Source organism: Nicotiana attenuata, unplaced genomic scaffold, assembly GCF_001879085.1.
Source record: "Nicotiana attenuata strain UT unplaced genomic scaffold, NIATTr2, whole genome shotgun sequence".
Lineage (NCBI taxonomy): Eukaryota > Viridiplantae > Streptophyta > Magnoliopsida > Solanales > Solanaceae > Nicotiana > Nicotiana attenuata.
In genome coordinates, this window is record NW_017671600.1 from 180,782 (window position 1) to 203,914 (window position 23,133).

At 36.0% G+C, this 23,133-nt stretch overlaps 2 protein-coding genes across 5 annotated transcripts; one reads left to right on the top strand and one right to left on the bottom strand.

The window, feature by feature from the left end:
• Positions 1-1,411: 1,411 nt before the first annotated feature.
• Positions 1,412-5,538, top strand: LOC109209214 (F-box/kelch-repeat protein At3g23880-like). Of its 2 annotated transcripts, none has more exons than XM_019372441.1 (2): positions 1,412-4,750; positions 5,019-5,538. In XM_019372441.1, the coding sequence occupies exon 1, from the start codon at positions 3,569-3,571 to the stop codon at positions 4,718-4,720; it is 1,152 nt and encodes a 383-aa protein (XP_019227986.1). In that variant the 5' UTR covers positions 1,412-3,568; the 3' UTR covers positions 4,721-4,750; positions 5,019-5,538. The 2 variants fall into 2 exon arrangements, with proteins under 2 accessions (XP_019227986.1, XP_019227987.1); XM_019372442.1 differs by having other exon boundaries at positions 5,305-5,538.
• A 1,443-nt stretch (positions 5,539-6,981) lies between these two features.
• LOC109209215 (methyltransferase-like protein 17, mitochondrial) lies at positions 6,982-16,033 on the bottom strand. 3 transcript variants are annotated; one of them, XM_019372443.1, is made up of 13 exons: positions 15,492-16,033; positions 12,692-12,854; positions 10,857-11,122; positions 10,640-10,713; positions 10,428-10,522; positions 9,730-9,827; positions 9,446-9,529; positions 8,640-8,720; positions 8,439-8,522; positions 8,260-8,355; positions 8,036-8,115; positions 7,805-7,893; positions 6,982-7,686 (listed from the first exon to the last, which is right to left on the bottom strand). In XM_019372443.1, the coding sequence occupies exons 1-13, from the start codon at positions 15,558-15,560 to the stop codon at positions 7,355-7,357; spliced, it is 1,611 nt and encodes a 536-aa protein (XP_019227988.1). In that variant the 5' UTR covers positions 15,561-16,033; the 3' UTR covers positions 6,982-7,354. The 3 variants fall into 3 exon arrangements, with proteins under 3 accessions (XP_019227988.1, XP_019227989.1, XP_019227990.1); XM_019372444.1 differs by having other exon boundaries at positions 7,175-7,686; positions 15,642-16,033; XM_019372445.1 differs by lacking the exon at positions 12,692-12,854 and having other exon boundaries at positions 7,175-7,686.
• Between the last annotated feature and the right edge of the window lie 7,100 nt (positions 16,034-23,133).

The following is a 23,133-nucleotide window of genomic DNA, read 5'->3' on the forward strand; positions in this document are numbered from 1 at the left end:
TCCTAACACATACTCCAAGGGCAATGTAGGAAAAAAATAATTAATTCATTCTTGAAATCTGGAAAAATCACTTATTTTGGACCACAAAAAAAAGGCCAAAAAATCACTTATTTTGGACCGGAGGGAGTACAAAGTAAAATGTAGAAATGACATTAGGTAGCCACTATTTAAGAATTAGCCGGTGCATCATCACTTTTAGTTTTTCAGTATAATTTTATAGGAAAAAAATATGCTGAAATTGTCCTAAAATTAAGATTTTTAGTTTAATATTTCAAGATAAAATAAAGGCAAAATACCTAACCGTCCCTAAACTTGACACGGATTATTAGTTATAGCCTTAAACTATTCGTGGTCTTAATTACCCCCTCAACTTGTCCTTTTGAGAGTCACCCCTGGACGCTGATGTGGCAAAAAGTGTGGGTGCACTCGCCTGCCACGTGGATTTTTCCGATATATGTGGCATTTTTTTGAAAAATAAAATATATTTTTACCTTTTAAGTATGTTACTTCATTAGATAAATTTTTTTCGAATACAATTTATGATAGAACTACATAATTTTGGCTAAATATTTTTATTTGGCTAAAAATAATAACGCTTTAGTTAATCTATTTTTGAATTTGATCTGAAAATAAAGATTTATACAATTGAAATAAATAGTCAAGGCATCATAAAAGTTATAAAAATACATAGTTTGAAATTAATTATTTTGGCTATAATCTTTTATATAGCTCTAAATTACGGTGCTCTAAAAATATTTTTTTTTTACAGATTTTACTTGAAAAAGAAAAAATACACAGTTGAAATAAATAGTCATTGTGTAAAAATACACAGTAAAAATATATATTCTTCTTTTGACGGGGGTTTTAACTGTGTATTTTACTTTTTCAAGTAAAATCTATAAAAATATATATTTTTAGAGCACCATAATTTAGAGCTATATAAAAAATTATAGCCAAAAGTTTTTTAGATGCCTTGACTATTTATTTTAATTGTATAAATCTTTATTTTCAGGTCAAATTCAAAAAAAAGATTAACTAAACTTTATTATTTTTAGCCAAATAAAAAAAATTTAGCCTAAATAATGTAGTTCTAGCCAAGTTTTATCATAATTGTATTCGAAAAAAATTATCTAAAGAAGTAACATACTTAAAAAGGTAAAAATATATTTTAATTTTAAAAAAAAATGCCACATATACAGGGAAAATCCACGTGGCAAGCGAGTACACCCACTCTCTTTGCCACATCAACGTCCAAGGGGATAATGGCTCTCAAAAAGTCAAGTTAAGGAGGTAATTAAGACGACCAATAGTTTAAGACTGTAACTAACAATTCGTGTCAAGTATATGTGGGTTATAAGGTATTTTGCCTAAAATAAATAATGGCTAAATTCTGACAAACATCATAAAAATGGCTATCTATGAAATCCATTTGCTCGGCCCAATTCGATAACGACTACTCATCTCCCTCCGCTGTCCATTTTTCCCGGCGAGCTTCTCCGGCGAAACCGAGTTGCAGATTTTCCCCATTCTTTTTCCAGCGATTTTAGCTGTAATGTGAACAGAGTTGCAATTCAAATTCATAAGGAAAGCCTCAGCTTCAATTACGCGTAGTTCTTTGCAACTTTTACGAGTTACTTCGTATATTTGTTAGTCCCTCAAGTGGTAATGTATTCAAATATTAATTAAGCTTATAGTTGAAGGGTACAAATATTCAAATCGCATACCAATTTTTATTGAATTATCGGTATCCATTCAGCTCTATTTGTATTCTCACCAATTTTTTCAATTGTGCTAATAATGTTGAAGGCCATAAAACTCTATTTCTTCTTATTCTTATGCATTTGAGTCATTCTGTTATGAGAGTTGGATTTTTTTTTCCTTTTACATAGATTCTAACACTACAAATCGATGCTATAGCCATATGTGAATAATTAGATTGAGCTATGTATCCTAGGGTTCCTGAATAAATTGATCTTGAATCATGTGCAGCTCAGGATATCCTAACTTATTTTGACACCACAGTATCAAGAGGAAGGTAGTTAGCTATCACCGCCAAAGGGTGGTGTAGTGGTAAGTACTCTTTCGGTCTTAACAAGAGGTCTTGGGTTTGGGTATGGATTCGCCTTTGGTAAGGAGTGCTTTACCTCCAAAGTGGAACTTTACGGCGCGAATCTTGATTAGTCGGGCCCCAAAACGCGTACCCGACACTGCGTGAGAAACAAACAAAAAAAGAAAAGAGGAAGTTAGCTGCCAGGATAAACCTGGGGGGAGGATTATTAATAATTTGTTGCACTGTGGAACTAGTGCAATCAATAGTGTAGTATAACTAGTGATGGACTTTGCTTCTAAATTTACTAAATTAATTACTATATACATTTTAGCCTTCTGTGTGATTTGCAGATAAGGGGATACTTTCTGCATATGATTAGTAATTAATATCTGTTTGGATAGACGCAACATGCTCATTTCATAGAACACAACGATCTAAGGGTGTTCACAACCATGTGTTTAGCGGTTCATAGTCAGAAGATCATTTTTGTCTGATTAAACCTTCATTACATGAAAACTATAGTTGCTTGCCTTAATTAAGATTGAGCGTGAGTATGTCTGTTTTAGTGCTCACACATCTGTTGTATCATACTGTTCAGTGTGCACAAATAGGTCTTTCTATTTTCTGTTCTTCAGCAGAAAAGAATTAAGTAGGTCCATGCCTTAGACGAAACTTTTAGTCTATGAAAACAGGTACCCATAACACTTTCCTTTGCTGATAAGTTGACAAATGATGAGGTATTAAACATGATCAACTGTTTTTCTTAAACACGTCGAATCATATGGTATTGGTTATGGTAATTAGGACCTTTTCAGTTTTATGTATGCTTCATATTTTCTTACTGATCACTTCTCTAATAGTCATCCTTGTCCAATCTTCTTGAAATACAATATTTCAGTGGCTAACATTTATTTTTTTGAGAATGGTAACATGTTCAGTGGCTAACATTTATGATGTTATCAAGATCCTAACTTAGCAAAATAAGGCATCATCTTATCTTGGCAACTAATGTTAACCAAGTAGAGAAGGTTTATATAGAATCCAAGCTCCACCTCTCCCTCAATATCTATTTCATTGTAGATACATTGTTGTGAGTGATTTTATTGTCCATATCCTATTTGTTTCCCTTAGACCCTTACTTTCCTTTTATTATCCTTTCGGTTGCTCCGTGTCAATCTCTTTATTCACCACCGCTCTCCTATTAATTGTTGTCGGTTTCTCCAACTTCCACCTTCCTTTTGTTCACCACTCTTCCTCTTTTTCTTCAGCGCGACAGTTGTCATCTTCGATGTATCCATGTTTATCTTTGTTTCGGTGGTGTCTCTGATAGTCCTCATGTTTTTCCCAGATTTGAAAGTTTGTTCTCTGTCGCTCTCTCACTTATGACCTTGCCTAATTGGTAGAGTTGTAAGTGCTAAATTTCCCTGTTCCTTTGAACTTGTAAAAGTTGTTCAAATCCGCTAGTTATCAGGCCAATCTTTTAGCACTTCTTTTGCCGTTACTATCTTAATAAGCACGATGATCTCTGCTGATCCACCTGGTGATGAAATAACAAACATTTTGTCAAGACTTCCAGTCAAAGCTCTCATGCAATTCAGGTGTGTTTGCAAATCTTGGTTTAATCTTATTAGAGATCCTCATTTTGTTAAGATGCATATGAATCAGCATTCATCATATAAGAAAAGCTACTTGATAAGTAAAGATATCTTAGATGTTGGGGAAAAAGAATGTTGCACTTTGTACTGTGATGAAACATTTGCCGAGCACAAGAAACTGGAATTTCCTTTGTGGGAATCAACTAAAAGTTTTGAAGTCTTTGGCTGTTGCAATGGTGTTCTCTTTCTTCTTTACCCTATAACTCCTAGATCTGGTTGCAACATGTATTTTTGGAATCCAGCCACAAAAATAGTCAAAAATCTTAGCAGTTCTACTGTTCAGCTTCCTGACATTCCTGTTCATGTGGTGTTTGGGTTTGGATACATTCCTAAATTGGATGAATATAAGGTGGTAAGGATTTTGTATTCTGAGCAAATGAATCTAATAGACCCCCCAAAACTTCCGCCTATTGTTGAAGTTTACTCATTGAAAACAGATTCTTGGACAAAGATTGAAATTGATCTTTCATACTTTATTACAAGCCATATGGCAAAGGCATTTCTAGATGGATCGATATATTGGGTTGCAAGAAAGGTTAATGAAACTGTATCTGATGACTTTATTGTATCTTTCGATATGGCTGGCCACGTTTTTGAAGAAATAAAGCTGCCAAAGTCTTGCCTCGACGATGGTGCATTAACTGGATCGTTAGCAGTATTTCGTGATTCACTTTACCTATTTGTTCATTGCCCTGAATCACTAGATTGGTGGCATATTTGGATGATGAAAGAAGATTGTTCTTTAAAAGTTTGGTGCCATCAGTTTAAAATTGATTGCTCATTCAAAATCTGTTGGCCCCTATGTTTTATGAAGAATGGAGATGTTGTATTCGAATCCATTGAGGGGGACTTTTCTATTTATGACCCTATAAACCAACAATTTCAAGATCTTCACTTCCAAGGGAATCATGAGATGATAGAACTATTTGCATACAAGGAGAGCTTGGTTTTACTTGATTTAGTAACTAAATCTTGGCCTAGCAAATTTCACGACAATTGGAACGAAAAAGTTTGAGAGCCAAACTCTGAGGCAAAAGCTTCACAGGTAATGACTAATGAGCCAGTGAAGTCCATGTGAAATCTTTGACTGATTTTCTTCTTGTTTCTGAAGGTTTAGCTGTTCATTAGCTTTCTGCATAAAGTTTAAATTTTGGATTGTTAATATTAGTCACCTCTATGTTGCATGTATACCTTTGTGAGGAAAATGAAAGACATGGTAATTGTACCATTGTGTGTTACATGAGCTCTTTTACTGCCAGTTTTTTATTACAATGAATCCATGCAACATATAATCTTCTTTGCGATGAACACAGATGTGAGAGTTGGCTATCGATCCTCAGTAATGGGGCTCTCAACAATATTGCATTGCTCAATTCGAAGAATGCATTTTGGAATGTTATTTGTATAGCTTGAAAACGATTGGTCTTGGCTTAAGTCCTGCTAATGCACATCTTCTACATTCATTGCTCTCTGGTGGACCAGCCATTGCTGTTTCGATCCGTTTTCTATACCCTAAGATGTCTTACTCTAGTGATCCTGTTCTGTTATTGCACTTGTAAAAGGTACAAAATTTAAAGATCTTCTTGGTTCTTCATGCAGGTTGACAGATTATAACTATTTCCCGAAAATCTTTTGTGTCGTGACTGCAATAAATAATGCATCAGTGAACTTTAAAAGTTTGCAGGAACCAACTCTTTACTGATGGCTGTTACAAACTCGTTGTTGATTCTTCATGTTTGATGTGTAGTCTTAATAGAGCAGGACCTTCTTGTATGTGAAGTTCATTGTTTGAAGAATAGCTTGTTTTGTATGGACTACTTACTGCTTTTTTCACTTTTGAAGTTGCTCTCTCTCTCTCTCTTTCTATCATTGAAATTGTTAATGTTTGCTAGAAGCTAAAAATGCCGCTATTAGGGGGACTCAAGCACTGGCGGAGGCAGGATCTCCACGAAGGGGGTTCAAAAAAAGAAAATTGTAGTTAGTGGAAATTGAACCTATGATTTGAACCACCTTGACCACTAAGCTACACTTTTGGACTATGTTAAGGTGGTTCAAAACTTAATATATAGAGGTAAAAAACAGATTTTGCCTTATATACATATTGTAATTTTTCGGCGAAGGGACCCTCTTCCGCCCCCTAAATCCGCCCCTGGACTCAAGAGGAAACTAATATCATCCTCTGCCTCTACAGAAAAGCTGAAGAAAGAGCAGTATTTAAAGAATGGACTTGCACTGCTAAAGAACGGACCCCTTGATAAAATACTAGTAATTCTTAAAAAATAAATAAGAATTTTAACTAAATTATTCTTAATTAAAATTTGCGAATTATTAACTTGACCGATTGATATATATGTAAATAAGGGCAAATTTTAAAAAGTAAAGTTAATTCATTTTGATTATGTAAAAGAACACTTGTTTTGAACAAAATAAAAAGGTCAAAAAAAACCAAAGCATCACTTATTATGAATCATAGGGAGTATGATGTAATAATACTAGGTGAAGTACATGCTACTCTCCAAATAATGACTCATAAAGGTCTATTTTTTTCCGTTGTGGGTGATGGTAAAACAAAGAATATTTTCAAAAATTATTTTCCATGATCAAATACTTCAAAACAAAAATGTTTCGATCAAAATTAATAGATCTTACAAATTTATGTGCAAATATCGTACGATTTACTAATATTATTAATAATCTATAATGTTTATTTTTCCAAAAATTAATTTTCACATTGGAAAATATTATTTCTAGCACATATTTTTCATAAAAAAATGACTCTAGTCATACCATACCTATTATGAAAAAAAATCAATTTCCTCAATTTATCAAAAAGTCGCCTAAAATGAGAACTCATTAAATTAGTAAATTGAAAAATCATTCACCTTTCAAATAGTAACAAAACTATTCTTCTTTTGGCAAGGGAGTACAAAATCACATGAGCCTAATAATAAACAACACATCCCAAATCAAATGGAGTCTTGACCGAATCACCATGTAGATGTATGAATAATTCTGTAAACTCTATTCCAGTTTGCGTCAGCCTATTTACTTTTTGTCCCGTTCAAAAAAAAATGACATCTTTCTAAATTTGAAAACAATTTAGCTTAAACTTCCATTTAGACCCTTAATAAGAAACTATTATAACCACATAAATATTATGAACTCCTTTTTGACTTATTTAGGACCATAAATTCGAAAAATCTTCATTTTATCTTACACTATATGCTCAGTCAAACAGGTTCACACAAATTAGAACGAGAGAGTACATGATTCACATGCAAATGGTAAAATGGTTTGTGCAGAATTCACATTTATATCTTCACTTATTGTTGCTTGAGCAAAGTGCCAATTGAGCAAACCTCTGCTTTACCAGAATAACTATCTGATTCACTGTTCTTTTCTCAAGGAATAGTTAGCTATGAAAAAAAATACATGTATTACAGTACCTTTGCCCACACGTGAAATCTATTCAGTTGCGCATAGTTCGATAATCCGTGGACCGTGGCCCGTCCCTGAAACTTTCTCCATTTAAATATCAGGTTTTTGTCTACCGCATGGTTCGGACTCGTTACGTGCGCATAATTCACACATCATGCGTTGCGCTCTTACTTCTTGACCAAAGCCCCGAGGGCCATTTTTCTAACAAAATCTAAAAGGGCCATAAGTCACCCCAGACCGATCTTCGAGCCTGATGATGCAATGTTGGGTTTTTGCTCTTTGTAATAACAATTCGGTCAAACGAGCCTTCAGTGCCTTCTCGATCCATTGATCGACAAATGTCCATCTCAACCCGCTTGCCCCTTCTTAGAGGATTGTATATGATTCTTCCCCAACCACTACCAAGATTAGCATGGGCTGTTTCTTCGCCTTCTTCCTCCCAATCATCATTTTCAGTAATGGCGTCTGTTTCTGTAACATCGGAATCATAGGAGACTGGATCTTCATCTTGAACATCCTCATCTTCTGAGATGAACTGGTCCTCTGACATAAAAGGAAAAGTGTCACTATTTTGTAATGTGTTAACAGCAGGTTCTAGATAAATATAAAAGTTTTTAGATGGCAAAGCAAATCAAAGATCAAAATACTGATAAACAAATACCATAGTCAATCTCTAAATCCTCTGGATTTCTTCTGGCATGCTGCTCCTTCAAAGTCTCAAACTTCATACCATCCAGTGGCCAAGGCTCCCTAATTGAAAGAAATAATAAGTTCAATTAAAGGTTAGCTTAAGGTAGTGAAACAAAAACAATGAAATTTCACAATTGTGGTGATATAACAAGCTAAAAACAATTTAACTAATAGCATGTTGTATTCTTAATGAACAACTTGCCTTGGCCGTTGTCCTCGTCTAAAAGCGATAAAGCAAAACTTTTCATCTTCAAAGCCACGTAGAGGCTTACCTTTCGACCGCTAACAGACCATGAAAGAAACGGAATCAGAAACGTGATTAATACCCATGTATTGGGAAAAAGAAAATGCAAGCTTACACAGGAAACGGAGACACCATCAAATTCAGAGTGCACATTTTGTAGGGAAAAGGAATATGAGGCAAACCTTGTAGGCACGTTGTGATGTTGTCCTCTGCAAGCGTTGAACAAAATGACAATATTTTCCAGTGTTATCCAAAGGACAACGTCCATCATGCGGACACTGCAAACAAAAGATCAAATTCATTGAGATAGAAAAGTAGTGCAAATCTATTCAGGTAGTTTCATTACAAACTTTACGCTTACTGGTGCAACTATATATGCCCCATTCTTCAGTGTCGTCAATGCTTTACATTCTTTGCCAGATGCATCTTCTAGTTTGCGGCTTCTCTAGAAATTACCATTTTAGAAAAAAGGGAAAAAGATCATTTAGAATAAACATCCCAACTTGGAATAAACCAGCTCCCTCCCCGCCGTCCAAGCAAAAACCCAAAAAGTGAATTTTACCCTTTTCTCCATCCATAAAATGTGAGATCGCATTTGAGATATAATATTAGATCCTTGTGGTGTTCCTGGTTCAACCAAGACCTGCTCAACAGTATATTGTTAGAGGAAATAGCTTTTTCTCTTACAAAAAGAAGATTTTTGATAGAGAGATAAGGAGGAGATATTTAGTAGAACTACAGCTGTGTAAATGAGGTTTCCCCTCTTATCTTTTTCTAATACAGAGAGAAGACAAACTAAGAGCCCGTTTCGATTGGCTTATTTTAAGTGCTTTTAAGCCAAAATAGCTTTTAAGCTATTTTGTAGTGTTTGGATAAAGTAAAAAAGTGCTTTTAAGCACTTGTTTTTAAGCTAAAATGCCAAAAATAAGCCAGAAGCCAAAAGCTAGAATTCCTAACTTACGACTTTTGGCTTAAAAGTCACTTACAACAAGCCCATCCAAACGGGCTCTAATTATCATCTTATTCCAAGATCTTGATCAAGTTATCAGTTTCAGATAGTACTTGAACTGGTGAATTGAGAACTAACAACATCAATAGTATGTGAAAACTTTGAAGAAAAGCATATAATATAGTACTTGAAGATCAGAAGAACTTCCCTAAACCATCAGAAACTTCAGATAACACAAACATAATGAATCGACTAACTGTTGAAGCTTGATGAAAAAGCCTGCCACTTGGATGCACGAAAAATAAGTCTGTAGGAGAAATGGAATAGCAGGCTCTTCCCGCTTTCCGTTTGGGGTGGGGGAATAGAAGGCGGATGGGGGAAGGGGTTTGGACTGCTGAAATATGGACTTCAAAACCTACCAGAACATCTCCTGTCAGTTCCCAGAGCTGCCGCACAACCGTGATTCTGTCCTTCAGAGATGGAATCTCTCCAAGTACATATGACTTCAATCAAACAAAATTTAAAACTAATCAGCACCATAATCAAAACATGATGCAACAGAGCACAACATATATTCTTAACAATGACAAGATTAAACACATTAAAGAAATACTTCATAGTTTGATGAAGTAATAAAGTATTATAATTTGGAGAAGCCCCTACACAAAATCTAAGGAGCAAACCACAACAAAATTGTACTTACAGCAATCACAAGATCATGTTGTCTGTCACTCTTTTTGACATCCTGAGAGAGTGCTTGAATACTTCCATAACTTTGAATGAGTGGCAAATTTTTAAGACCTACAGCAATTACAGGACATATTTTGCCACCTTTATCAGCTTTTCTAAATACAGCGGTAGAATAGTAATAAAAATATATGTAAAGGGGTTATAGGTTCGCATTCATGAAAAGTAAAGCACTCAAAACTGCTAGAGAGAGAGAAACAAGAAAGCAATCCTTAACCACAGGCCTAGATACTCCTTTATTGTACAACAGTAACTCCAAGATATGACATCTTAGGTCGCGGCTTGTGAATCTCAGCGAATCTCCTTCATATAAACATGACAAAAGCTCAAGGCATACAAAATCTCTTCTTGTTGGCAAATTCTATACTCTGATAAGAGGACAATTTGCAAGGCTGGAACAAGTTGCATCAGCTTTATAAAAATATGACGTACCCATATAGAATTGTATTACGTTGTGTCTGAAGAACAGATTTGATATACTTTCACATCAAAAAAGCACAATAGACATACTTCCACATAAGCCAGTGACTCAGAAAAATTAACTAGCTGATCAACGAGGCAGTAAATAGCTAGTAATTAGGATTCAAGAAAATGCTTCCTAAGAGTATCAGACTTTTCCAGATCCGAAGGAGTCCATAGAACACCAGAATGTACCTTTTATAAGGCTCTGTCCAGCACGCTGCATGGACTGTGATGGCTCCACCAAATTAATTCTATTCAACGACCGTGGCCACACTTCTCTAAGTGCCCTGCATAACCACACAATTCAACAACTTATTAACCCAAAGGGTCAACAGATATTAACATATAGGTATGACAATTAACCAGCAGAAATCAACTAAATACAATATCAATAATTTTCTCACCAAAATGCAGAACCAGTCCCAGCCCCAAAATCCAACACCTTAGCTGGTGAAAACCCAGGCAATCTTCTACGAACCTAAAGTAAAATCATATCAAAGCAATCACTTTTCGCAACCAAATTCATATTCATGTTTCAAAACCCAAATTTTGGAAAATTCATCTGAAAGGACAAAATAGGAATGTAAAAAATCATTTCAATGGGATATCATATTTGTTTACCTCACTAAGCACTCTATAAAGAGCAGAGTAGACAGCAGGCATACGGGACGCCACATAGGCCATTGTTTCATCCTCCCTATACTTGAGGCCAATGTCACCATAGGCGCTTTTAATTTTCCACCGCTGTGAACATTCAACAGACTTCAGAGGATCTTCAACGAGCTCCTTGGATGTGGAGGTTGGCAGCATCAAATTCACTTCCTTTATTTGGCTGAATGATTCTGATAACCCCAACACTTTTCTCTTCATATGTGGCTCCTCTTGCTCTGCAATAAATTAGATCCACCCGAAATACAACTTTAGAGAGCGATCTAATAGAATTGCATCAATCAGTCAACCAACTATCCTCAACCCCAAACTAGTTGGGGCCGGCTCTTCCTGCTTCACAATAAGTATACCCAGCCAAAACACAAAATTTTAGAGTGAGATCACACAAAAGCATGTCAATCAGTCAATCAACTGCATGTCAATCCTAAACTAGTTGGGGTGGGCATCCTAGCTCTTAAATAAGTAGATCAAGCGCAAACACTAAACTTTAGCGAGAGATGAAATAGAAACATATACTCAATCATCAATCAACTATGCCCGCAATCTCTAACCATTTGAGTTCTCTTACTACGCAATAATAGGCCCAACCCAAGCATAAAACATAAGATGAGAGCAAATAAAAGCATATCAATCATTCAACCATTCCTCAACAAATTAGTTAGGGTCAGCTATACAAGTCATCTCATCCATTCCACTTTCTTTGGGGCCATTTGTAGGATGTGAAGAAAAGGGCACAGTTTTGGCCTAAAATAATCCCACAAGTATCACTCTTAATTTAACTTTATCCTCGAAATATCACCTCTGATAGAAAAAAATCTTTTTAAACATAAATTGAGAACTTTTGGTTTCACACCTATGGGATTAAACTCTGCTACATAATGGGTCTCATTGAGCCAACCCCAAATAGAATTTCAAACTCTTGAAAGTCTTATAAGTCCTGAAAGAGAGTCTCATTCCCGTACCTTACATACACACAATTCCAAATCAAGCTTTCTCATCTCCTTCGACATACAATATCACAGTAAACTCAAACAACATAAATTCCGTTCACAAAAAGGTATCAATATTTGAAGCATATGAAAAGTGGTGGCTGATGCAAAACCAAGAAAAGGTATGGCAGCAAAAGAAACATAGTTGTACTTGGCAATGACTTGAATATGACATAGTAGACTGCTAATGTGAAGGGAACCGATGAGTGTTACTAATCACTACTTTTTTATTCGTTGATATCTTATATGCCATAATTTCGGAGAGAACAAAAGGGTCAACTAACATGGTGTTCATTAGCACTGGAATTCAAATCCCTATTAAGCCCGTGTTATTCGCAGATATTCTCAGCATGAATTCTATATCCGCTCCACATTAAAATAAATCAGTACAACTCTAGACAAAAATGAAGGTTAAACCAAACACTTATCAAGCTCTTAGTACCAGGAATACCAAGCTCTAAATCTTAACGCAAGAACTTGACTAACCAATAAGCAACCACCATTGTCACAAATTAATCTTTTTTTACAACCAGGGTGTCCGGGCACAAGCTGGACTAACTCCACATGGTACCTGTTGCCTCCCACAAGCACATGCACCGAGTTTCACAAATTAATCCTTTTGCCAATTTTAACTTTTGCATGCTTGAAGGAATAAATATGTCAACGGTGATATTTTGAGTATGAAATGTAATAATTGAGGGACTATTTCAGCAAAAAAACTCTAAACAGGCACGTCCTAATGAAATCAATGTTTGAACAAACGTGCATAAAAAATAAAAATAAAAAGTTGAAATTTACCTCGGAGGTACTTTTTGATAGCTCTACGAAGGCGGAGAGGAACAATATGGCAACGTTCAGATTGTTTAGCTGCGGATTTGAGTGCTTCAGCGGTGAACTTTGGAACCGTTTCTGATACTATTGACGCCATTTCTGGTGGCGCTTGGCAGTTTCCGGCGAATTTCTGGCAGATTAGAAGCGGCAAATTAGGGATTTAATGCTTCATAGTAGGGTTTAAGGTCTGCTATAGGGAAGGTCTCTTCGTTACATTTGCAGTAGAATGAAGCTGTTGCATGTGTTGGGCTGTGATGGGCCTGTGAGAGTACCTTATAGAGGGGGATTTGGCATGGCATGACAACTAGTCCAATAATTGCCATGAAAAAGCCAACGTTTTAGGATTTGGCATATGGTAGCCTAAAGTTATTCTCTCTCTTCTAATGGTTCAATCACCATCCTAAAAATAAGTCCCATCAAAATTATTTTGCTTAAAAATAGCAAAAAATATTTAAAATCCTCTGTCTTCTCTCATAGCAACCATCATCCTAGAAATTAGGTTCCATTTCCTTCAGTAGTATCAGAAAAAACTTCGAAATATGTTATAATTATTTTTTTTAGTTTTTTATCTGTATATCCAAATATATATATATATATATATATATATATATATATATATATATATATATATATATATCCTCTCTACCCCAGGATAGGGGTAAGGTCTGCGTACACACTACCCTCCCCAGACCCCACTAAGTGGGATTATACTGGGTTGTTGTTGTTGTTGTTATATATATATATATATATCACATTAATAATTATATTATGTGTATATTACAGTGTATAACATAATAATAATGTGTATATCAAAAAAGTTATATTAAAATTTTATTTTCCTTCTTTGTATAACACATTTCAAATTGAAAACTCAAGTTCAAGAAGACTCCACATGTGTATCCCCTATTGTATCCTGTGTATATCTCTATGTACATCAGTGATATCTCATGTATATCATATGTATCTATATATATCCATGAAAATTTATGTTATATATACGATATATAATGTGATATACACGGGCGTCCATAAAAAAATTGTGTTGTATACACGATATACAAAGTGATATACCCAAACGTCATTAAAAACATGTGTATGATATACATTGATGTACACGATATACAACGTGATATACACATGTCGCAGTTGGATTTTTAGGTCTGATTTTTTACCTGAAACCAGTCTAAATTACTTCTAATCTTGCTCAAATTTTGTATATAGCCTCGTTTAGGCATTTTCAACCAATTTCAATCACACCCACTCGTTCAATCCAACAAAAAAAAAAAGAAAGAGAGAAGAAAAACAAAGTTAAAATGTATTTTTTTTCTTTCTTAGTTTTTGCTTATGATTTTCTCTGATGTGAGATCAACCTTACCTTTTCATCCAATTTTTTTTGCATAATTTACAAGAATTTTAGCTATGAGAGCGAAAGAGAAGAGATAGAAGAAAAAATACAAGGAGAGAAGGGGGGAAGGGATGCAGTGAACAAGAAGAGAAGTGAGCGGCGAAGAGGGGGGAGTGTCGCGCCTCCTTTTTACTATCCCGGAGGGGGTATAATGGAGTTTTTCCAATTTAAGTGACAATCGAAACGGGATTATCATTTAAAATCAGAGTCGCCACTTGGGATAGTTAATGGTGTCCCAAGTTACCGGTTTAGAATCCCGAATCGAGGAGATTTGACTCTGTTTTAATGTCTGCGAAACACAGAAATCCGGGTAAGGAATTCTGTTAAACCGCGAGAAGGTGTTAGGCATTCCCGGGTTCCGTGGTTCTAGCACGGTCGCTTTGATCATACTTGGCTTAATTAGATTGCCTAATTACTCATTTTAGAACCTATGTGCATTTGCCTCTTTTAATTAAGAAATTATCTTAAAAAAGGTCACGCGCACGTGTACCCATTTGTTTGGCGCGTCAAAAATCATGTCACGTGTACGTGTCCACGATTAATCACGCTTTATTATTATTAAGAAATTTTGGGTCGAAGTTGCACGAACGCATACCTCGATTTATTTTTAGAATCATAATTGTGTCACGCGAACGTGTCCACTATTGATAACATTTATTATTATTAAGATTGTTTCGTCCAAAGTTGCGCGAACGCATACTTCGGTCTTAATTCAGAACACGTAATTATTCTAAAGTGACATTGCGATACTTTTGGGTGCTATTACTACATGAAACTTGCAATATAGACTAATCTGAGATCAATGTCGGTTGTTTGCTATCTTTTCTTTTCCCAATATAGACTAATAGATCTGAATATTAATTAATCAATTTTTTACACAAATATGATGATTCCATACTACTCTAATCTACGGAAACATTTGAAACTAAAACTGAAAGGAAAAGGTTAAACCAGCATGCGTTCATTTCGTTAGCGAATTAACATCGTGCATTCAACACAAATCAAGCACAACTATACCAAGATGGGAACAGAGGCATATTCTAAGCTCATCATGATTAAAATAGCAGAAAAGAGTTATGAAGAACAAAACAACCCAACTGATACGATCTATTTATACTGCTAGAAAATGTAATATCAATTTGAGAAAGGAAGTAAAGCTTAAAACCAGCATATTTTCAGATTCAAACTTACTACCAGCTGAATTTTGTGACAATAGGCCAACATCACTTGTGTACAAATTTGTGTATGCTACTGATGTCAACTATAATATTTCAAGAATTCACAATCTATTAAAATTAAAGTTCATTCAACTGAAAGTCCAAGACTGAAAAATGAAGAGCACCAAGCAGAAAATGAAGAGACCTGGAGGTTTGGGGGGTTGAGATGAGCTGAAATTCTTTTAATCAACAGTGGGAAAAATTCAGCAAACATACACTCTTTCGATCCCAAAAATCTGACGAGAAACAACGACAAAATCGAATAAAAGAGCCGCGACCAAGACCATGAACCGACCTCGGATGGCTGCTTCAATCTGAGCTTTGACGGGGAACCTCAAACAAACCTCGAACCTCGCCGGAAAAATTCGAACCTTGCCGGCGAACTCGGACACTACTAGAACCAGAGAACATCAATGGTCGCTCATGGTGATTAGTTGGTGGACTGTGTGTTTTTGTGCTATTTTCGGGGAGTATTTTATGGCTGGTTTCCGGTTGTGATGTGAAGTCGTTGATTCTGTTGTACAGGGTGCAGGTGACAGCTCTGGAATAGAATGAAGAAGAGGGAGCGGCTATGGGTGAAGGGAGGTGGGCTCGGCAGTTGGCTGGAGATGGGTCTGGCCGTGCTCCAAGTTCAGGGGGTGGTCGTGCGTTGTGCTGAAGAAGACTAACATCCGAAGAGAGGGGGGGGGGGGGGGGTCTGTCCCTTAGCGCTGAAGAAGATGAAGAACGGGGGGTGGTCTCTTGTTCAGCGGCGGATCTCTAGCTGCTCTAGGTTTGTTAGGCGTTAGGTTTAAGGTACTTTTTTCTGCTTCTCCAAAACTACTTCTGCTTCTCCTCAAAAGCACTTTTTTTCCTTCCAAAAGCTTGGCCAAACACCTCAATTTTTTGCCAAAAGTGCTTTTGGCAAAAAAAAAAGCACTTTTGGCCAAAAAGAAACTTGACCAAACTGGCTATAGGTCTAGGTTGTGTATATATCTAGAACTAGTTTCTCAACACGTGCATTATGTATCTTAATCAATTAATATAAATTTCTTATCCCATGTCAATGAGTTCAAAATCCAATGTCAAGCTCGATAGATGAATTATATATGCGCGTATTAGACTACCATTCTATTTAATTGGTCTATGTTATAGTGTTATAGGATAATAAGATGGTCGGAATCTTTTATTTTTTAACCTAATCGCTATTTGGACATCGGAAAAAACTTTCTTTATCAATTGCTATTTGTTCTACACACGAATTCAAAATCTTTCCTGATACCTCCCAAGGAAAATCTCGTATTTGGATCCCAAGTTGACTGGTTAGAGTGGGCTTATCCATGCGGATCGATTTATCTCACAACGTTCTGAACCCAGCCCACGTGCCGCTTTAATGGGCGAACAGCCCAACCCTTGAACATACTACAGTCCATGGTAAGGATCCGACATCGAGGTGCCAAACCTTCCCTTCGACGTGAGCGCTCTCTTCGGAACCAAAATTTAAAATGTTGATAGATAACTCATATACTATAACTCTTTGGTATCCTCATATGCTACAAATTTTCATTATACTCACAACTTTACATTCCATACTCTATTACAGTTACAACGATACATAGACAATAGAATGGGAGGAAAAAAGAACCAAGTAATGAGATAAAAAAGCAAGATGAAAAATGAAAAAAAATAACTATGTGGTTTTAGAGAAATGTCAAACATATGAACTTGACTCCCATGATAGCATAATGTCAAGTTCTGCAGACGTATATAACTTTTTTTTGCATTTCACGCATTTGAAGAGAGGTAGGTTAAGAATTTAATGGGAGAATGTTGTAGCTGCAAAAATGAAATGATCACTTTATCACTTATAGCCAACTATATGTCTGTTAGAGCAGTGTCTTCATGTCCCAAACATCTACTTTTTCCTGGTACAACAAACTTATTCTTCAACTAATAAAATACTGTATTAAAAACCCCAAAAAAAGAAAGTAACAAAATACTGCAGAACTATAATTAGCATACTTTAAATTAATTTAGCTAATAACATGCAAGGTACCAACAAAGAAGAAAAATAGTAGTATTTAACAGAAAAAAGTGAAAAGGCGAAAATGAAAAGAGAAAAAAATAAACCTTCCTGGCATGTTAGTTGAGAGTGGGAGTCTTGTTCACATTTTATGGACTATGGTCAGATTCGATATTTGTGAGGGTTACTCAAAACAATGGAGATATGAGATTATTATATAGAGAAGGAGAAGATACAAAATTTAGTCATAAGGGAGTTGGAGATCATGTTTTTTAAGTAAAAAAAAGGCAAATAGATATGGAGGTTTTTTTGTAACTCTTGAGACATAATGAGATGTAATAAATAGGGTAATTAATTTTGAATTTTAAACAAATTAAATGGATGGAAATGATAGAAAGGACTCCTTGTGCCATATTCGTTCTAGTAAAATAATGATAATGGTCTTAAAGGTTTTTAATATTGATTAGGTACTAAAGAGGATGGTAAACAATGAGTAATTGCAACAAAAGAGTAACATATAAAGATTGAGTGTATTAATTGTAAATTGAAAGGAATGAAGCTTTTTTGACCAAAAAATCCTTAAAAATGAGTAAAAAGATAAATGGCAATCCTAATTTTAGAGAGGTGCCAAGTCATCGTTTTTATTTTATATATATATATATATATATATATATATATATATATATATATATATATATGATCCAAACAACCTTTGGCTTTTCCTCTTCCTTTCTTCCCAAACGTCACCTCTGCCCATTCTATCCCCTTAGGAGTAATATCTTGCATTGAAAAAATGAAATTATTAATTTCCACATTAATTACTCATAATCTATAGTTGTGAATTACAAAATATTGATAGATACATCCTCAAAAAACACCTTCATACATCGTAATTAAATTTTTTAGACATTTATTGGGAAGTTATTTTAGTTTTAAGTTAGAGGGTAATTTGGTCATTCAATTTTTAAAGGATATTTTAGTAAATTAACTTCTCTTAAAAGTGTTCATACTTATAATATAGTATGATTAATTAGGTTTTAGGGTTATAAAATCAGATGGAATTGTGTGGGCTAAGGTTAATGGGTCATCCGGATTTGGGCTCAATTTGGTTTTTAATTCTATACTTCTTGCAATTTGGCCAAAATATTAATTTCTTTTCCTAAAATAATACCATAAAAATGTAAAATTAATCTTTGTTAACTAAAATAAACAATATTAACTAAAATAAATAATATTATATTGTGAGATTATTTTGGTATTTTTTCAAGATTATATAAAAATAAAAGTCCTAGTAAAATAGTATGACTACAAAACTTTAACGAAATTATTTTTTGTAATTTTTAATTTTTTTGTGATAAAATAAAGTAAAAGAGTCAAAACTAGTTGAAATAGCTATATTAGGCCTAAACTAAATATTTACATGCTAAAATATATAAAATCTTGGGGAGGGTAAAAAATCACATGTCTACAGCTGCCCCTCTTTGACTGGAAACACGAAGTATTTTCGGACAAAGAACGACTAGACAGGTTTTTTGACCCGACCCTTATTTAGAGAGATCAAAACTAAGAGAAAGGGGATTGTGACCGAGCCCTGGTATCTGAGCTGCCTACATATCCTTGGTTATAAAGGAATCAGGCCACGTGTAGTTTAGAAGTGAGTGAGATGATGGAGTATACCGAGGTAGAGAGCCGATCGAGGTGCCGTTCCGTCGAGGTTCCAGTCCACGGTCCTGATATTACATCAAAATAAAAATAAAAAAGACTAACTAAGCCTGTCAACTATGAGTTACAAGATTCCTATCTATAAGTCTTCTGAAGCTTGATCTTGAGTCTTGAATGGTTCTTCATGCAGACTTTGGATTTGAACCTTGACGCTTGCTAGTTGCAGGTGCTAGTTCATTCTTCTTCACCTTTTCGGATCAAAACCGGACACACCATGCTTGTGACTTCAGTCATGTCTTGAGCGATCCACCTCTTGTCTCAACTTCTGCATTTTGGATTCACTTTCCTTTTCTTTTTCTTTTTTTTGTTTTTCTTTTTTATTCTGGATTGAGATTACTTATGTTGATCATCTCGGACTGTTGACTCACATTCTTGCCGCGAGCTTCTGCTACTTCTAACTTAGATTGAATTCTGAAATGACTTCCCTTGTTCTCTAGGTGGGCGCCTGATTGCTAAAACTTGAACTGTATTCCTTTAAAACTGCTTTCCCTTGAAACTTGAACTGTTTTTCCTTGTTTCTCCAGGTGGGCGCTTGATTGCTGAAACTTGAACGATCTTCCCTTATTCTCTAGGTGGGCGCCTGACTGCCGATACTTGAACTGTCTTCCTTCGAAACTTGTACTGCTTTCCCTTGAAACTTGAATTGTTTTCCCTTGTTTCTCTAGGTGGGCGCCAGATTGCTGAAACTTGAACTGTCTTCCTTTGTAACTGCTTTCCCTTGAAACTTGAACTGTTTTCCCTTGTTCTCCAGGTGGGCGCCTGATTGCTGAACTTGAACTGTCTTCCCTCGTTCTCCAGGTGGGCGCCTGACTGTCGATACTTGAATTGTCTTCCTTCGAAACTTGAATTGCTTTCCCTTGAAACTTGAACTATTTTCCCTTGTTTCTCCAGGTGGGAGCCTGATTGCTGAAACTTGAACGGTCTTCCCTTGTTCTCCAGGTGGGCGCCTGAGTGCCGATACTCGAACTGTCTTCTTTCGAAACTTGAACTGCTTTCCTTTGAAACTTGAACTGTTTTCTCTTGTTTCTCCAAGTGGGCGCCTGATTGCTGAAACTTGAACGGTCTTCCCTTGTTCTCCAGGTGGGCGCCTAACTACCGATACTCGAACTGTCTTCCTTCGAAACTTGAACTTCTTTCCCTTGAAACTTGAACTTTTTTCCCTTGTTTCTCCAGGTGGATGCCTCATTGCTGAACTTGAATTGTCTTCCTTCGAAACTGCTTTCCCTTGAAACTTGAATTGTCTTCCCTTGTTCTCCAGGTGGGCGCCTGATTGCTGAACTTGAATTGTTTTCCTTCGAAACTGCTTTCCCTTGAAACTTGATCTGTCTTCCCTTGTTCTCCAGGTGGGTGCCTGCAATCAAAACAAACAAAACGAACAAATGTTTTTGCCCCAGTTTGCACTTGCAAGTAAAAACCTTCTCGCACAGCCTTTGTGCTGACAAAATTTGGTCACGGCACTTCAAAAATTCAAGCTTCCAAGCTTTGATTTGGACATAGTCTTCGTCCCTATTTCAAACAAAGAAAACTTGTGAGTTTAAACATGGTGGTTGGTTTGTGTCCTTGACTTTGAGGGCGATTGCTCATTCACTTCCCATGATAACTTTGATTTCAACTCGAAAGACCTTGCTTGTTTATTGACTAACCACTTTCTCTGTCACCCTTATCCCAGAAGATACCTCTGATTCGTTCAAACCCAAACCCTCTATCTGTTGCATTGTGCTCATGAATTGACATATGCCGAACCTTTGTATTTCACATGAATCCCAAAGCATGTTGATTGTTACCAACTCAGTGCACTTGTTGTTCTTTCCTGACGTATGCCACTGGCCTTGACCTTGAGGTATGTTGCTCCTTCACTTGCCATGATAACTTTGATTTCCACTTGGAAGACCTTGCTTGTTACTGGTTAACCTCTTTCTCTGTCACCCTTATCCCAGAAGATACCTTTGATTCGTTCAAACCCAAACCCTCTATCTGTTGCATTGTGCTCATGAATTGATATATACCGAACTTCTATATTTCACATGAATCCCAAAGCACGTTGATTGTTACCAACTCAGTGCGCATACTGCTCTTTCTTGACTTATAACACTCTGATGCACTAGCCAGACTCCGCTTTGTGCAATTGGAAAGCTGGTAGCATATTTTGAAGTTATTTATCACTTGTTTTGACCAAACTGACTCAAAAGAGGACTTGAACAACAAAAAGATCAAAGTAAGGGACAATGGAAAGACATGAGATCTAGCAAGAAAACTACAAAGTAGAAACTTATCAGATGTGGATACCAACTCTAATGACCATGACACGCATTTTTGGACTAATGGCCTAATCTGTCAAGAAAGTCTAATGTTCAACTCTTGTTGTACCTCTCCGGCGTGAAACTGGGCTTCAATGCTCTGATCATCCTAGCTGATTCACGATCCTTATTCGACTTGTGGTGCCCGAAGGGTTTCACCATCAAGCCTCTCTTATTTTGTTCTTTCTCTCAACTCACCATCGCCTTATGGTGCCTGTGAAGGTTTTCACCAATAAGACTCTCTCATTTTTGTTCTTTTCTTTTTATTTCCTCTGATTCCGCAAATGACAAGGCATTACCCATAGTAAAACATCATATGCTCCTGACATGTCTAGCTCGGCACTCTCAAAGATTATTTGGGAGGTCTTTATTGGACCGTAATGTGACTTTTGGGCAGGGTTAGAAAGAAAGGATATCATAAAGGCTCAACACAACTTAAATGGATTCAGAATTATAACTTTTGGAATCAGATCTTTTACAAACCTGCAACTCCTGCCCCAGTTTCCTTGCCTGGGGAATTTCGAATTTTATTTTGATGGGACCGAACCGTGAGGTTGCCTACGTATCCTTAAAAGGAATCAGGTTGAACGTAGTTCATGAGATAAGAATTGCTTTGTTTTTTGTACTTTTCTCTTTTTTCTTTCCTTCTTTTCTCTCTCTTTTTTTCTCTTTTTTTTCTTTTCTTCTCTTTTCTTTTCTTTCTTTTGCTTTACTTACTTTTTTTCAATTTCTTTTCTCTTTTCCTCTTCTCTTTTTCCTCTTCATTTTTTTCTTTTCTTCTTTTTTCTTTTCTTTCTTTTGCTTTACTTACATTTTTGCAATTTCTTTTCTCTTTTCCTCTTCTCTTTTTCCTCTTTTCTCTTCTTTATTTATCTTCTGTATCTGTGTTTCTGAACTTTGCTACTGATTCCAAAATAGGGGTATAAAAGAAAGCAAATAAGGCTCAAAAGGGGTAACAAAAGATAAAGTGTTTAGATAGCAGAAGGAGGGCCTCCCAATCTCTAAGAATACCAAGTATAACACATGCAACCTGAAGATGAAAAATGAAGAATGCATAGCATTTCGTTTGCAGCATCGGCGTTGGTATCACAGATATGCCTTCCACCATTCTTTAATGCCTTGTCAAGTGCAGAGCTCTTTTCTTTTTCAAAATGGATGTGCTTCGTCAGGTTGGAGCGAACTCCCTTGACTTTATGTTGTAACTTGAGATGCACTTGAACTGAAAGTTGCTTGCTTCAAATTGTCTGGGACGCACTTTCTTGTAATAGATTCTTGTCTTCCTCTTAACTTCCCAAACCATCTGCCCCAGTTTCACACAATTCGGGCTTTAAATGACCTCAAAATGTTCAAATCTGTACTTATTTACCTCAAATGTCCCTATCATTTTCAAACTTGTTTCATTGCTTCATGATTAAACTAACTTTTTGAGACCAGGCTTAGAATTATGCGTGCATGTCATGTCACTAGAGCCAGCATGAAAAGAACTATAAAAGGAGAAGAGAACTAAACAAAAATGACTAAAAATAACGGAAAACAGAAAATTGCATTAGACAGACGGTGAAAGAGTTTGAACAACATAAACTGGGGTTACAACCCTGGAACAAACCTAGATAACACTAAAAGAGTTACTACGACTAAACAAACTAGGCAAAATAAAAGGATAGAAGGGTTTGAGCCACAAGACAATACCCAGATTACAACCCTGAGATATCCCGGACAATAGAAACGACAACAAAATAAACTACCAAGACTCCTTCCCAACTAGC